General features: G+C 35.8%; 1 protein-coding gene across 1 annotated transcript in view; it reads right to left on the bottom strand.

Annotated features, from left to right (window-relative positions):
* Positions 1-17,500, bottom strand: part of hook2 (hook microtubule-tethering protein 2) — a 34,866-nt gene that overhangs the window by 10,275 nt on the left and 7,091 nt on the right. The window contains exons 6-16 of the mRNA XM_081379423.1: positions 12,045-12,112; positions 10,035-10,097; positions 9,867-9,938; positions 9,587-9,750; positions 7,511-7,651; positions 6,570-6,771; positions 3,347-3,457; positions 3,173-3,254; positions 2,761-2,827; positions 2,002-2,139; positions 1-16 (exon numbers count right to left, since the gene is read on the bottom strand). The exon at positions 1-16 is cut by the window's left edge and continues 72 nt beyond it. Of these exons, the coding sequence (XP_081235549.1) occupies positions 1-16; positions 2,002-2,139; positions 2,761-2,827; positions 3,173-3,254; positions 3,347-3,457; positions 6,570-6,771; positions 7,511-7,651; positions 9,587-9,750; positions 9,867-9,938; positions 10,035-10,097; positions 12,045-12,112 (1,124 nt within the window). The remainder of the gene's footprint in view (positions 17-2,001; positions 2,140-2,760; positions 2,828-3,172; positions 3,255-3,346; positions 3,458-6,569; positions 6,772-7,510; positions 7,652-9,586; positions 9,751-9,866; positions 9,939-10,034; positions 10,098-12,044; positions 12,113-17,500) is intronic.

The following is a 17,500-nucleotide window of genomic DNA, read 5'->3' as shown; positions in this document are numbered from 1 at the left end:
CTGCTGCTGACTCAACCTGACACACACAGACAACACTTCAGACACCAAATGATGATGCACACTAGGAGTTGAACAGACTAGTCCACTTTAATGCTCTGCCATGACACTTTAAGCTTGACGTTGCCTAGTCATGATCATTCATGGCCTCTAGAGGGCGCAACAGGATAATAAATCTTTGAAGTCCACTTTTACACTCCATTTCAGTTAAAATGACAAATAAATGTCAGAGAACGCTCCACAAGATATGTTTGATTATACCGTCTGGATGCTCAAAATTGACCGCATGAATACATGCTTTACACAGCTTATTGTACAGGTAAGTTAATCGTTGCTCTAAACTACTGCTGCATTACTTACACACACACACACACACACACACACACACACACACACACACACACAGGGGCGCGCATATCATGAACATCACGCACACAGAATCATTCAGTAGCACAGAAATGTATAATAAAATCTGTTCTGTCTAGGGCTGGGTAAAAAATATCGATTTCTCGATTTTAATCGATTCTCATTTTTATGAAACAATATCGATTCTTAAATCCCAAGAATCGATTAGTCATCCTGTTTTCAGTTGATGAATGAATGGATCATTGTTGCGCACATCCCATCCAATAAATCGCAATAATCTTTGTGCTTTGTTATTATTGATATGAAACAAAGTCTCAGATTTCAAATTACGTCTATTTTCTTACGAAATTCAAAAACATAATTACCGTTTTGGCGCTGTTGCGTGAGATCGCTCCGACGCAGCTCAGCTCAAAAGAAACAACGAAGCAACCGAAGCAACTCTTCCGCCTTAATAATACCAGTTACAGCGTGAAATAAACATGAATGAGCATCTGAAAGTGTGTTAAAAGATAGAGTACAACTTATCGAAGTCCGTATCATGTCTCATGGAATCGCTCAATCAGTGTTTCAACCGTGCAAATACGTTAACAATGTCATGTAACGTCATATTTACCTCAGAAAAAACATCCAGTGACCATAAACTCGTTAGTCAGCGAGAAAAGTTAACTCTAGAGAGGACTGAGGAGCATTTTGTTAAATATATGCACCATATTATATATTCATTATAATTTTTAATGTTCTTCAATATTTAATGCATGTTTGAATAAATCTGGAAAGTTTTTTATGACAGCCATCATTTAAAATTTTATATAATTTCATATAACTTTATTATTATAAAAATAAATAAAAGTGTATTTTAAGTGTTTGTATACATCAGTTAATTTTTACCTTCAATATTATAGTAGGCTAATGAAGCCTATAGGCTACAACTGACCCCCATGATTTAGGCCTACAGCATTAAGAGATTTGTTTTCCTTGAGAAAATTTGCAATGTATTGTACCTGATATCCAAAATAATCGATATTGAATCGAATCGTAATCGTAATCGAATCGAATTGCAAGCTTGTGAATCGAAATCGAATCGAATTGTGAAATTTATGTCAATACCCAGCCCTAGTTCTGTCATTTATCAATAAAATAGCTTAGAAACTGAAAAAATCTAGTATATATTTCTTAGCAACTAAAACCCACAGCGCATTCATATAAATGTAATCTTTACTGTGCTACTTTATCTGTATCTGATTTAGAATGAGCAGAAATCTGTGAGAAATTTTACAGCCACAAGACAAAAGAAATGATAAAATAAGCTGTTATGTGGGAGTGGTATGTCATATGCCACAGCTGTGCACAAGGCAACCAGCGTTCGAGTGTCTCAGGCTTATTTGTTCATTAATGACGTCATCAGTGACTAGTCGACTGGACTTTCATCACATAAATGTTGACTTTAAAAAAGTCTGAAGTCCTTCAAACACTAATGTACACTACCGCTCCAAAGTTTAAAGTAATTCAGACTAATTCTGAAGGATCATGTGACACTGATACACATATATCAAGCTCATATATCAGTGCATAACATTCATATTCCACACTGAAACACTCATCAGACTCGCTCCTGATCTCTCTCACACACACACACACCTGTTTTGAGTTTCCAGTGTGTTCTGGCAGCGCTGTGACTCCTCCAGCTGAGTCTGCAGCTCCTCCAGTCTGTGTCTGTACGACTCCTCCTGAACACACAGCGTCTTGTTCTCCTGCTGCAGACGCACAACTGTATCCCTGACACACACAGAAAACACCAGCAAACAAGTTGACCATTGGATTTATAATACTATGAAACATATCTGTCATGTTCACGGTGCACCACACACCAGCAAACACTGATTGAACATGTTCAGTCAGGTGAAAACAAACCCCGACCAACGCCAACAGACAGACACACACTGATCTGTCTCTGCGCTGTTAGTTGGCCTTAAGACTCGCTATATTGTGTCAGTGTATGATCAATGTTGTGTTTTGAAACTGCTAAGCTGTTGAAATGTGTTACTTATAGAAACAATTACTACCCACTACTGAAATAATTCAAGCGGTCAGTCTTTACATTTTGTGATTATCAGATTGTATAAATATAAAATGTGCAATTTATATGCTATATATTATATTTATTACTATATTATATTATCACAGTAGATAATACACTACGTAATTTACATATATTCTATAATATATACAATTTATAAAATTACTATAATTCATAAATCACAGTGGTAATTGTCTGGTACAAAATCTGGATCCCAAAAAGAAAATTTGATACAAAATATTAGTGATGAAATCGATGAAAGAATTAATTTAACCCAAAAATGAAACAAGAAGTGTCACTGTTTCTGATGTGTTTCTCACCTGAACTCTGTTGGCATGATTTCTGATGCCAAGCTGCCAACCGCTCCTGAATCTCCACTCAGAGAATCTACACACACACACACACACACACACACACACACATACACAGTCAGGGACAGAGCTGATTGGACGATAGAGTGAGAGAGGGGGCGGGGCTTCTGCTGGTACATGGTGTCAGGTTATGACGGTGTGTATGTGTGTGTGAGTGATTGTGTGAGTGAATGTGTGAGAGACAGAGTGTGTGTGTGTGTGTGTGTGTGTGTGTGTGTGTGTGTGTGTGTGTGTGTGTGTGTGTGTGTGTGTGTGTGTGTGTGTGTGTGTGTGAGTGTAAGAGACTGAGTGTGTGTGTGTGTGTGTGTGTGTGTGTGAGAGCGAGTGTGCGCATGAGTGCTCGTGTGTGAGAGTGTGTGACCTGTTAAACACTGCTGCTGCACTTGAGCACATCTCAGCTCGTCAGTCGTGTCTCTCAGCGTGTCTCGCTCAGATATCAGCTTCTACATACACAACACACAAAGCACTACTGTAAGAGTCATTTTCACAATCACACAGAGTGAATCTCATTAGAAGTGAGCGATCAGTTCTGTACCTCTCTCTCCTTCAGAAGGGTCTCATATTTGTCGTTGAGGTTCTTGTACTCAAACTGCCACTTCTCTGCTTTCATGGCCTCGGCCGAGTGTTTAGCGCTCATCTCGTGAGCCTGACGAAAGGAAACACCCATCATTCATTCATCTGTCCAGCTGTTTCCTGAACTCTAGTGCACATCAGCCCATGTCCAGGGCTGCCACGATTCCTTGATTAAAAAAAAAACCCTCGATTGCAATTTACCCGTGTCGAGTAACCGGCAAAAACCGGAAGTGGCGCATTCCACAGACGAGAATTCATGAACCACATTATTAGACTGCTTTCTAAGGCTACGCATAATATAGCATAGTGCTATTGTGAATAGCATCACTAAGGCTGTGATTCAGTTGTGCTGTTTTTTCCCCACAGAGAAGCACAACACTTTTATTATTGACATGCGTGCGGATTACATATTAAAATGACCTCAGCTCTGCATGCTGAGAGATGCATGCATGAATTAGGGTTGTGCCGATGGACGATGATTGATGGCTGACCGACATCACGATGGAGAGCCACCATCGTGATGCCACGCCCCCCACCCTGTCAGACCAGCCCAGTCTCACGGCAGTTCGTTTTCGTGTGTACACCAGTGGTTGGGAACCTATGGCTCGTGTGGCTCGCAAGGTCTCTCACCCTTTACCAACAAACGATAAAAAAAATGAAGACGTGTGTGTTCAGTGCTGTTCGCGAGTGTCACGAGTCACCACAGCAATCAACCAAACGCTTACGTTTCTGTGGTAACCTAACAGTTACAGCTCCTGCACTGGGATTCAAGAACAGCTTGTTTAAGGTGATGGCGAAATTCATTTTAAAACAGCAATGAAAATGTAAAAGTAGGCTTTATAAACTTTAATATATCCTTTTATTGAAACGGGTGCTTTGCTGTGCAAAGAGAAACATTTCACCCGTTGGCCGCTGGTACTTTCACTTTTGCCGCAGAGACCATTTATGTCCTATAGGCCTAAATGTATCGTGTTGATAATCCGCACAGATTTCAGTTGACGATTATGTAAAGTTCATAACAAAACATGAATAAGAAAGAAAAGAGCAGGATGTGCTATTGAAAAGAAAAATCAAAAGCACGATAAGTCGCGAAAGAGAACTGAATTCTACTGACAGGATGGTGCGCGCGCGCTCCGAGAGCAACATGGTCAAGTAGTCTTTGTCTACGGTTGCGCGCCTGAACGGCCAAATAAACATAGAAATATTTCAAAATGCCAAGCCGAGTATTCCCGTGGCGTAAACACAGTAGATGTAAGTAGCTACAATGTGCACTCTCCCTGTCTCTTCGTGATCGTCAGCACACAACCCCCCCCAACCCCCCCCAACCCCCAGCCGACGATATCATCGTCCATCGCGATGTTTTACTGTAAACATCGTCAACTGCCAATTTAGGGGACATCGCCCAACCCTAGCATGAATACGTTTATAAATTCTAATTGTTGTTTGTCATGATTTCAAAATAAAAGTTTAAAACCTCGCACTGAGTTTGCATGTTTTGATGTGCACATGTTCAAGAAATTACAGCGGCTGTTGCATTTCTATCATACAGAAGTGACCAAATAAGTGCAAATTTGAATGACATGTTGTTTGGCCAAAATTAAACAAGGATTTGATCATGCCGTAGTGTAACACAAACTATCACCAGGCCGTTGGCGCCCTCTGTAGGCATGTGTTATAACTAGGGCTGGGGGAATTAACGCGTTAATCTTTGCGATTAATTTGAAATGTTTAACGCGTTAAAAAAAATTAACGCATTTAACGCAGCACACTTTTTTTTTGCCTCGTTTTAATGATTTCCTGTTGCGGCTGCTATTGAAAAGGCCGTCCCGCCCCTCCGTGTTCGGCGATCACGTTTCATTCTCGCGCAGCTTTCATGAGCTGGTCTTTTCCGCTCCGTGTGTGCGCCGCGCTGTGTTCCGCGTGTGTGTGTGTCGGCGCGCTCTGTCGTTAACGGCCCAGCGGCGCGCTCTCCGTTCCGTGTGTGTGTCACGTGTGTGTGTGTGTGTCGGCGGCTCTGTCGACAACGGCCCAAACGCTTCAATCATGTACCGAACACTGGAAAAGTAAAGTCCACTCAAATAACGTGAAATTCTGTTTGCTGAGCTGGTATAGCCATGCTGGGCAGCAATGGTAAAATTACCTGCTCTACATGCTCTGGTAATAATAGCTTTGTAGGACTATATTTTATTTTGATAATTAGTTAAAAAAAAATAATAATAATCTGTTAAATTGATTATGTTGATTGATTATTGAAAAAAAAAATATTGATATTGATGTTTAATATAGGGCTATTTTCTGTTCCTTTTTTTCCCTGTGTTGTTTAATTAGGTGATTCTGAGTTAAAAGGAATAGTTCACTTTAAAATTAAAATTATGTCATCACTCACCCTCATGTTGTTTTAAACCTGTATGAATTTCTTTCTTCTGCTGAACACAAAGGAAGATATTTAGAAGAATGTCAGTAATCAGACAGTTTCTGGGTCCCATTGTCTTCCATAGTAGGACAAATATATACTATGGAAGTCAATGGTACCAGAAACTGTCTGGTTACTGACATTCTTCTAAATATCTTCCTTTGTGTTCAGCAGAAGAAAGAAATTCATACAGGTTTAAAACAACATGAGGGTGAGTGATGACATAATTTTAATTTTAAAGTGAACTATTCCTTTAAATATTGATGATTACAAGCTTGGGGGAAACGCAATTAATTGCAATTAATTACAGAAATTGTGCAATTAATTAGTTAATTTTTTTTAATCGATTCCCAGCCCTAGTTATAACACATAATGTTATGATTATATTAATTTACATCATTCATTTTACATGGTGTATTTTAACAGTGTAGTTGAATCAAACCAATTTGATTACTTATATTGATACTTTATTTGAACCAATTATTATTGCTTGTTATTATATATTTGTATAATAGGAAATTACAGTAAGAGATTGTTTTGGCTTCACAGCAGCTCTAGAATTATTGTCCAGCTAAAGCTAGTTTCGATTGATTCACTTACTTTACACTTTTTTAAAGGCTGTTGTTCACTTGGTTCTATTTTTATTACCACAAATTGTTTTATCCGATTACTCGATGAAATAATCGGTAGAATACTCGATTACTAATACAATCGACAGCGGCAGCCCTAGCAGTGTCCATGTGAACGCTCCCACTAGTGATCATGTTCTCACCTGTCTCTTGTAGGAGTCGAGCTGCGAGCGGATGGTGTTGGCCCTGCGCTGCTCCTCCTCCAGCTCGCAGGTGCGCTGCATGTACACGTGGTTCCTCTCCTCCAACAGGCGCACCTGTCGCCGCAGATCCCCCAGATCCTCCAGCTTGCGCTTGTACGTGTCCACCATCGCCTCCAGGCGGCTCACGCGGTCAGACGAGTGCCTGAAGCACAAACACGAGCGATCAACGACTGAAGGAAGATCATGTTTCACGTTAGGATCTCGGCCCCTATCATAAACCCGGTGCAATGCAGCATCAGGCGTCATGACGCAAGTGTGTTTTGCTAGTTTCAGCCTGACGCAGTTATCATTTTCACGTCCTGCACCACGTTGTTTAAATAGCAAATGCATTTGCGCCCATGGGTATCAGCTGGTCTGAAAACGAGGTGTGTTCAGGCGCGTTGCTATTTTGAGGCAATGGACTGAGCCATTGACCAACTGAAACCTGGTCTAAAGTCAATGGTGCAATATTTTTTAAAGAGTATTTAAAAAGTGGCGCGTTAGTAATGCATTTTGTCCCGCAGAAGCTCTGTTTGCTTTAACCTCGCGCTTCCTCCATTTCCTCGCTTCGATCCATTTCCTCGCTAGAGAAGCATTCAGTTTTTCAGCTTGCAAATTCCTCCATGTAAATAGCGAATCCGCCATGGCGCGGGAGCAACTGGATTTTAAAGGGAATGGGAGATGAGACTCTGATTGGTTTATTGCACGTTACGCACAAAACACACCAATAATTACTCATAAAGAGAATAGGGACAACCCTTTAAGACCATGCGCCAGGAGCGGCGACCATTTTTCCCGTCGTTAAACTATCAAGGGTGGATTCAGACACGCCCTAAGTGTGCTTGCCTTAGACCATGTGCTTAGATCGTTAAAATAGGGCCCTTCATGTCTCCGTCTCTGACCTGAGGATGTCCATCTCGTCTTTGAGGGACTGGGCCTCCTGAGCGAGGCTGGTGAGCTCCTCGTTCCTCAGCCTCAGATCCGTCACCTCTCGCTCCAGAACATCTGCTCGCACACGCTGGTCATCTCGACCGCTCTCCAGCCTAAACACACACATAACCAGACACACGATTCAGGCTCTCGGCTTGGTCAAAAATCATATAATAATAACATTTAAAAATGATAATTTAGCAGACACTTTTATACAAAGCGACTTACAAATACACTAGAAGCAGTTAAATTAACAATAGGACAACAATATGTATGAGCTATGACCCTTCCCTTTTTTTTTTATAGATATAGAAATAGAAGAGAAGAGAAAAAGTGTAAGTATTAATGGATCACGTGTTTTAACATTTAACATCTCATATCGCTGATGCTTATGTGATCTGGATTTGAAAGTGGACTGAGATCTCATTCCGGTCTGTTTTAGTGGTGATAAAACAAGCGCTATGGATTAATTTAATGTTCACATTCACACAATTTTAAAAATGTCCTATTTTGTTACACAGCACCGTAACAAAGCATATAGAAATATATTATTTAAAAAAAAGAAAATTAATATTAATATCATATTATTATATACAATAATATTATAATTAATATAATATTGTACTTATATGACCTGATATACCCAGGAGCCAATTAAGCAAAAGTTATTTATGATTAATTTTAATTTTATAAAACTTAATTTATAAAATAAATAATACAACACCTTATTATTAATATAATATTACATAAACATAATGCTACAATATTTTAGTGATTTATTATTATTATATAGAAATATAATATTGTATTTGTATGAATGGATAAAGCCAGGATGCAATTAAGTAATTAACGATTAACTATGAATACTTTTATAATATAATATGGAAATCACATATATCATATTACTAAAATATTACATATAATATTATAGTTTTATATTTAATTATTCAATATATTACATAGAAATATAATATTGTATTTGTATGAATGGATATTGTATAAATAAAGATTTATTTATTTTGATAAATAATTTTGTTTATAATATACAAATGCTAGATAATAATATAAAATTAAAGGAAATAATTAAAAACTACATACTGTATGGTTATTATATAAATATTATAAAATTAATATTATTACTACCAAAACAATATTAATAGTAGTAATAAAAAATAATTGATTAATGACGTTTTGTGCAACGAATGTTTTTGTCTACATGACTATATATATTCGCCATTTTAACAGATGGACAGTAAGTTAGCAACGACACTAACAGTGATGCTATCAATTAATACTAATTTCTGACAAGCGTCTTAGATATAATCCGTCTTTTAAGTGGTGCGGGTGTAGAGTAGACGCACGATAGGTGAAAAATGTTTGTAAGTGAGTGTTGAGAAGACGCGTTCAGCCGTGATCCCCGGGAGTAACCTATAAGAGTATCCAGCGTAGAATCACTAACAGGCTTGAGACACGTCTGCTCAACAGTCCGCGTTGTAACTATGAGGTTTGAGCAGTAGTGCTTCTCAGTGAGGAAAAGTAGAAAATGTTTGTTGTAAGTAAGTTTAAAGAGTAAAATCAAGAATTATAAATCAAATCGATAGAGCTCCAAAGACAACAACGCGTTCAGACGCGACGCATGCGCATTCGACAACAGGAAGAATTCGACAACAGGAAGAATGACAATAATAATTATGATAATGATTAATTATTAATTATGATTAATGACACGTTATTTGTCTACATGACTAATCTAGCACAAACAAATAATTAATATTATAAATAATAAAAACAACGACAATAATAATTAACAATAATAATAATAATAATAATAATAATTAATGATATGTTATTTGTCTACATGACTAATCTAGCACAATCGAATAATTTAAAACTTGAAATTCGTATTTTCACGAAAAGTTATGTTTTGTACGGTTTAGCTTGTATAGTTCAGACCGTAACTCTGAGTCAGATGTGGAGGATCAGTGTGAAGTGAGCCCCGAGGTGGAGCTACTGAGCCCTGTGGTGGAGCTGCGCGAGGGGCCTCACACCTGTAGTTCTCCTCCTGCAGCTGCTCCATCTGACTCTGCAGGAGCAGAAGCTTCTTGTTGGTGATGGTGGAGGAGACGTCAGACGGTTCGCAGTGGGTCAGACGCTCCCGCAGAGACTGGACCTCCAGCTGCAGAGAGGACTTCTCCTCCGTCAGAACCGACAGCTGAAACGCGCGCACACACACACACACACACACACACACACACACACACACACATCTCAGCTTTTACCTCAGAGATGGTTTCTTGAACACATTTACCAGCGTTTAGTTCGGGTCACCTGTTGCTGGAGCTCTCGGCAGCGCTGGGACGTGTCGTCGGTCTCTTCACTCAGAAAATAATACTTCCTGGACTGTGGAACAGGAAAACAGCCAGAAGAGAGTGAGATAATGAGGGAAAACAGGAGCCTGTTCGATCCCTAACACCCCACACACACACACACTCTTACCTGACTGTCGAAGTCCCCGAACGACTCTGGAGTTGCTGCCTGCACAGGCTCTTTGGTGAGCAGCTGAAAGACACACACAGTAACGTCTTCATTAGATCGAGTCACATGTCAGCCAGTTGCTCTTTAGATATACACATGTTCTCTTCTCCCAGAAGGCTGAGTTTACACAGAGATCAATGAGGAGACTGTATTCATCATCACTGTGGAATGAGGAAAACAAGCCTGAGGGACGGAGTTACAGAGAAACACACCATGACGGCAGCTTTCTGCATTATATTAGACATTAATCATAAATAATTATTACTTAATTAGCTTCTGGCTATATCAGATCATACAACTACAATATTATATTTCTAGATCATATCATATCATATATATAGTTATAAAATTATAGTATTATATTTATGTAATAATAGATTAATCATGTAAATGTTCACATCAACGACAGTCTCCTATTTCTATATCAAAAATAAAATTGATTGAAAACAAATATATATTATACATAAATCAAATTCATCATAATCATAAATTAATATTTCATTGGCTATATATCCATATTCATACAAATACATTATTATATTATATTTGATACTATATAATCATATATTATAGTATAAAGTTTGTAATATATTAATAATATGATCTGAATAATATTTCAATATTATAAACTAAATTAATCACACTTTATCTTAAATAATAATTGTATTGGCTTCTGGCTATATCAGTTCATACAAATACAATATTATATTTCTATATCTATAAAATTATAGTATTATATTTATGTAATTTTACATTAATAATGTAAATGTTAAAATATGAAATGTTAAAGTATTCACTGACATGAATATTATTTCTATATTATATTATAAATTAAATGTATCATAATTAATCATAAATAAATTATTACTTCATTCCATAAATCTATTTAATACTATATAAATAATCATATTATAGTATTAAGTTTATGTATTATATTAATAATATAAGAAAATCAATCATTTCTATATGTTATAAAGCAATTCATCATAATTATTATTTTATTGGCTTCTGGCTTTATAATTTCATACAACATTACATTTCTATATAATATTTTTTTAAATATAATATATTATATAGTATAATGCTTGAGTAATATTATATTAATAATATTATATGAATATTATTTATATATATCTTGAATGATATTAATAGCAATTAATCAAATAATATTCTATATTATACTATAAATTAAACAATTTATCATAAATAATTACTTCATTGGCTTCTAGCTAAATATACATATTCATACAAAAAATATATAATATTCTATAAAATACTACATAATAATTATATTATTGTTTTAAGTGCAAGTAATATATTAATAGTATGATAACAATTATTCAATATTTCTTATAAACAAAATTAGTCGTAATTTATCATAATTATTTAATTGACTTCTGGCTATATACATTCATACAAATACATTATGCTATATAACATTACATAAATATTAAAATATGATAAAATAATATTTAAAGCAGGAATTTCTTCTTCTGGCATGAACGAGGGCTCGGATTGAGCCGAGATAAATCAAAAATAAAATGTCCACAGATATTTCCATAGACTTATTGACAAAGAATGAGTTAGTCCTGAGTGTTAAATCAAACCAACTGGATGAATCACCGCAATTAGACACTTGATTCAAAGGAAATGTGTATATTATAAAATCAGTACTACTTTTAAGGGGATTATTAGAATTGATGATCCAAAATGATTATGAATTAAGAAATAGTTCAGTCTGGGTTGTGTTTATTATATTTTTACATCAGAAAACCCGATTCTGGTCTTTAATGCTACTAGCTAGCTGACATAAGATAACATTAGCAAAAACTCCCTGAGACTCTCTGACTGGCAGCTCTCACTGAAGTGTTGTAAAATGTTTCTGCATTATCAGTAAAATAATTAATAACTGAACAGTGATTATTTTGAGTCCTGTTTTATCAGTGTTATTGTGACACAGAAACCGAATACCTCTTGTATGGCCGTCATCACGACGTGCTGCACTGACTCCTCCAGCGTCATGATCTGCTGAATGTACTCTGTGAACACAACACAATCACAGCAGAAGTATGACATCTGTCAGACAAATAAATGCTACTTTACAGCTTCATTGTGTTCAAATCATTCTTTAATACACACACCTTATGAAGTCATTCATCCACATTCAACCAGGAAATATACATCAAATATTAAGGTTCAGTAAACGATAACTGCACTGGTGTAGAATGACATGAATCATGTTTAAATATGAAATCATTAGGGATGCACCAATACGAACATTTTGGCCGATAACTCTTTATATTTCAAAAACGATAACCGATATATCGGCCGATAAATTTGATAATTTTTGAGAGCCTAATTACAAAAGTCTCACAATTTAAAGCCATCATTCTTATTAGAATTTTATGTAGCCTATATGACAGAACATTTTGCATTTTACTGTATTTTCTGTTTTTGAAGTGATTTCAATCATATTTCAAGCAGTTCAAAACCATCATGATGAACAGTGCGCATCTGAAGTGTCTCAACTGAAGGAAATAAAACATTATTTATGGGCTTTAATATATCGGCCAAATTTTCTTATCAGGCCAATAAACGGTAACATTAAAAATGAACATATATCGGCCGATACCGAGATGGTGGCTGATTTATCGTGCATCACTAGAAATGATTTAAATATATATACATATATATATTAGGGCTGTCACTTTACGTTCGAAAATCGATTGCACAATCGATCGGACCAACCAACGCAAGTTTCGAAAACGAAAATAGGGAATCGATTTTAACGGTCTTTTCTCGGAGCGCGTCCAGCTCGTCATGTTATGCCCGCAGCGAACGCGCGTCATTTGCAACTGCAGGCTCTGACAAACACGCATAACAGCAATGATCCTTCTGCATAATGTGTCTCTTTTTACTACAAAACTGTGAATTTTCCCGGTATTCAGACAGTCTCATGCATTCAGATACAGATTCGGGCAACGGTCTATCGCCTACGTAGACGAAATTTGTTTGACATTTCTAATCGTAAACACAGCCATGTTGAAGACTAAGGTAATGTTTTTCATATATGCTGCTATGGCAGTCCACTCTGCTTATTGCTTTTCGAGAATGTTGCACTAGTCATTGTGCGCGAAACTTCACGCCAATAAATCATCAGAAATATTGCTGACTTGTGCGTGTCAGGCGCGGCGCGCCCTCTTTACGTTCGTTCTAATGCCAGTTAGTTGTCCGTGGATTTGCCCATATTTGGCATTTTATTTTTCAATTTTCGATTTTACAATCGATTCAATGAACACTTATGTCTCAAAAATCGAACAGGATTTTTTCACAAAAGTGACAGCCCTAATATATATATATATATCGTCGCTGTCCGATGAAAACCGCGTATGTCCATTTTGCCGATTTTGAGATTTTTCGACGGATAGAATGTCCAGGTTCATTTCCGTATACAGTATGCTTCACATATCTAAATGACCAATGAAAAGTTGTGAAATCATGTCATCTGATTTTCACGTATATCCATTTGGTGTCAATGCTGTCAATCACGCCGCGTATCTCCCGCCCTGTGGAGGCATCTCGCCGGTCTAAGCGTCTCGGGAAGCTCAGCATTGGATAGCCGAATAACTCTGTGAGGTAAAGTATCAGCAAACGTTTGTTTTTGACAACTGTTCAAGTTTATTATATATTCGCAATATATTCACAACTGTTATTTACCAGTAAATGGTCTAGACGAAGTAATTGTCACTGTTTATTGTGGAGATGTTAACGCACGGGTCTGTTAACTTAAGCAATACTTTTAAGGTAGTCTAATATTTTTCTGACTAATAAATTACTGACACAGTAAAGGGTAGATTTAAATAAAGAAAAACGAATTTTAAATAAAGAAAAACAAAATTTAAATAAAAAAACTAAATTTAAAAAAAGAAAAATGACATTTAAATAAAGAAAAAAAACTAAATTTAAATAAAGAAAAATGACATTTAAATAAAGAAAAAACGAAAATTAAATAAAGAAAAAAAAGAAATTTAAATAAAGAACAACGAAATTTAAATAAAGAAAAACGAAATTAAGTTAAATTAAAAACGAGATTAATTTAGATTGATAACGGGTAAAAAGGCTAATAGCCTACATGTTGGGTCCGTGTACTTTTTCGTCCATTCGTTATTCTATTTCGGAATGAAAGATGAAATGTAAAAAAAAAAAGGTGCAGCTTGTTTTTTTTGTTTTTTTTTGTTTTTTAAAGAAAAAAACAGAAATGGCTGTATTTTTTTGTACATAGCATAGCCTACTTTATGATTTTAGTATCATAATGATTAATAAATGCACGCACAATTATCCGTGAACTTGATTTGAAGCCTTTCAACTTGTGTGTGCAAAATTCAGAATTAAATGAATGTGCAGCAGTTTGTACAAATAGAGTCTGTAGGTCTACTATGCTGTTGAAAGTATGAAAAGTGAACAGCACGAGTATGCACAATTTGAGACGGGACAGACATGATTTTGACCACTTCATTAAATTTTGTTTTGTATAAAACCTTTCTTTAAAGTGAATTTCGTTTTGTATAAATTGTATCTTAATTTTAATCAATTTTTCATCAACCAATTGCCTGGGGTGGATTTAATAAATAAGCAAATACCAGTATATAGCAGACAATATAATCATGGAGGCGCCAGCGCATTCACTCGCATTGCACGTTAACTGGAGCGCATCTCATTAACAAAACTCAGTGTATGCCTCACACAGACATGAGAAAGACATCAAATACACAAAGCTTGAAAAGTCTTTAAACGAAATAATTCAAAATGAAAAGAAAAGGGCAACTCTCTGATTATGATCATACAGCCTAGCCTATTTTGTGAATTGTTCATTCCCGGTTGGCACACATTTTGCTGCCCTTACAAAAGTGCCGCTCTAGGCAATTGCCTAGTTTGCCTATATGGACTCGCCAGCCCTGGGGTCAGCATGAGTGTATTGATTCATTGTCCCTTCATAGTTTGCAAGAGACATTTAATAAACTGAGCGTATTTAATAAACTGAGACGTAGGCCATTTAATAAACTGAGCGTATTCATCTGTCAATATGAAACGCGACTTGGCCATTCTAATTAATGATCGGAAGAACGCGTATCGACCACCGTTACTGTAAAATATGCACGTATGTCCATTTAAACTCGATTTTGGTCAAATGTGGATTATATCATTAGACTGGCAAGAATATGGCTACATTTAAACATGCCGTACCAAGTATGACAACGCTATGTTCATATGCTTTTAAATTGTGGTGTTTTTTTCACTTCCTGAAAAGTAACCGTTTTGGACATACGTGATTTTCATCGGGCAGCGACGATATATATATATATATATATATATATATATTATTATTATTATTTTTTTTTTTTTTTTTTACTGGGTCTAAGTCTACTTTCCATTCAGTTTTTTGCGAACCAGTTCAATTGAATATTGTATTACAGTGATAAACCGATTGTAACGCATATATAACGCCACTGTCGGGTGGAAACTTCACATCTCCAAAAACGCTACTTTTCAGGAAATGGATAAAACACACTTTTTTTTAAATAATTAAACACTGTGTTGTCAAAAGTTGATATTGTGGGTTTATATATAATCAGACACTTGCATGTGTTGTTACTTATACTTTTAATCCTACAGTTAAATCCGACCTCTAGTTCATAAACGCCAGAGGAGAACTGGCCCCCGACTGAGCCCGGGTTCTCCCAAGGTTTTTTTTTCTCCATTAGGTCACCTGATGGAGTTTTTCGGTTCCTTGCCACTGTTGCCTTTGGCTTGCTCAGTTGGGGATATTTGGGGATATTTAATTTAATTAATCAATCAACGATACTATTGATCAGCATTACCAAACGTAGACGTTCCACTAGAAACAAACATTGATGTATTGTTCTAATTTATTACTGTGAAGCTGCTTTGATACAACCTGTGTTGTGAAAAGCGCTATATAAATAAACTTGACTTGACTTATATTATTAACATTTTCCCAAAAAAGGGGTTTCTGACATCTGTGTTTTGGTCACATCGTAATCAGTAAGTGCATCACGTTGTGTTTTCATCAACTTACAGGTTATGAAGTTTACTGTAGCTGTGTGTGGGCGCTCAGTTTATTATTAAATACACCATCTTTATGTTGGTTCAACATTACTTTGGAGATTTTATTGTGAAAATTTTACAGTTGTAATACTTTTTATTATTATTATTATTATTATTATTATTATTCAGAAAGTTTCTGTTCGAATTACTTTTACATGTTATATTCACTACCTGTTCGTTTACCTTATCAAAGATTTTATTAAAAAAACACACTTTTGTGACAGTGCACTATATATTTATTTTTTATTCTTTTGCACTCTTTCAGACTATTTATTGACGTAGAAGTGTGTTTTGTTTTGGAGGAAGTGAAATTGCAGAAATGACCGTGTTTAAAAAGTGTGAAATAAAGCAGTTTGTTTAGTTAAAGTGCTGTTGTTATAATTGTCAAAAACAGAAAACAATAAATAAATAAATATCTGTTCTGTATATCAGTTGTCGGGCACATAAACATGCAAATAATTGATTTAAAAAAATCAATATTGGTCACTATCTATCTAAACGACACCTTTGACCTTTAGTATTGGTTTCTAAATAGCTTAATCAGACTACAAACTGTTTCATAACCGGATGTTGATACACACGTGTAAACGGCGTCTCACACACATGGTTCGTACAGATACTGTAAAAATAAATTACAGGAGTTTTTAAGCACTACTTTTTTGGTTTTAAGGACTACATTCAGAGATCGCACTTATCAAACAATATCTTCAGGATTAAAAAAAATATATATAAATCACAGATATAAGGTATCAAAAATACAACTTACAACGCATTTAATAAATACAAATATATACTATATTACATTTATAATGGCTATTATTGTTCAATAAATATTATTTTATACTATAATGTTGGCGTACTTGTTTATCAAACGGGCTGCAGTGTTAATTTTGCGTGCAAAGATTGTATTTGTGTTTTTTTCTGGAAAAAAAATAAATTTCACGTTACTTATTTAATTGTATTTAAATAAGTCAAGAACTTTTTAAGTACCGGTACCTTTCCATAAATATGGCTGGTTTCAAGGGTTTCCCTGGCCTTAAATTTCAAAGAGTCAAATTCAAGTGCTTTAAGTACCGTGTAGGAACCCTGCACACACTACGGGAACTTCATCCCTTTGGCTCTTCCCATCATTCCCTCATGTAATGATCTCCCATTGTGCTCGTCTCTCTCTCTCTGAGCCTCCATTCACACTGTCAGTGGGGGTTTTGCTTTAACCTAGGGCTGGGCGATATAAAAATATCACGATAATTTTTTTTATATCAGTCGATATCGATAATTATCACGATAAAAGTCAAATCTTT

Source organism: Scardinius erythrophthalmus (assembly GCF_964197995.2).
Source record: "Scardinius erythrophthalmus genome assembly, chromosome: 1".
NCBI lineage: Eukaryota > Metazoa > Chordata > Actinopteri > Cypriniformes > Leuciscidae > Scardinius > Scardinius erythrophthalmus.
Note: the sequence above shows the minus strand (reverse complement) of the source record. Positions and strands in the feature narration are given on the sequence as shown.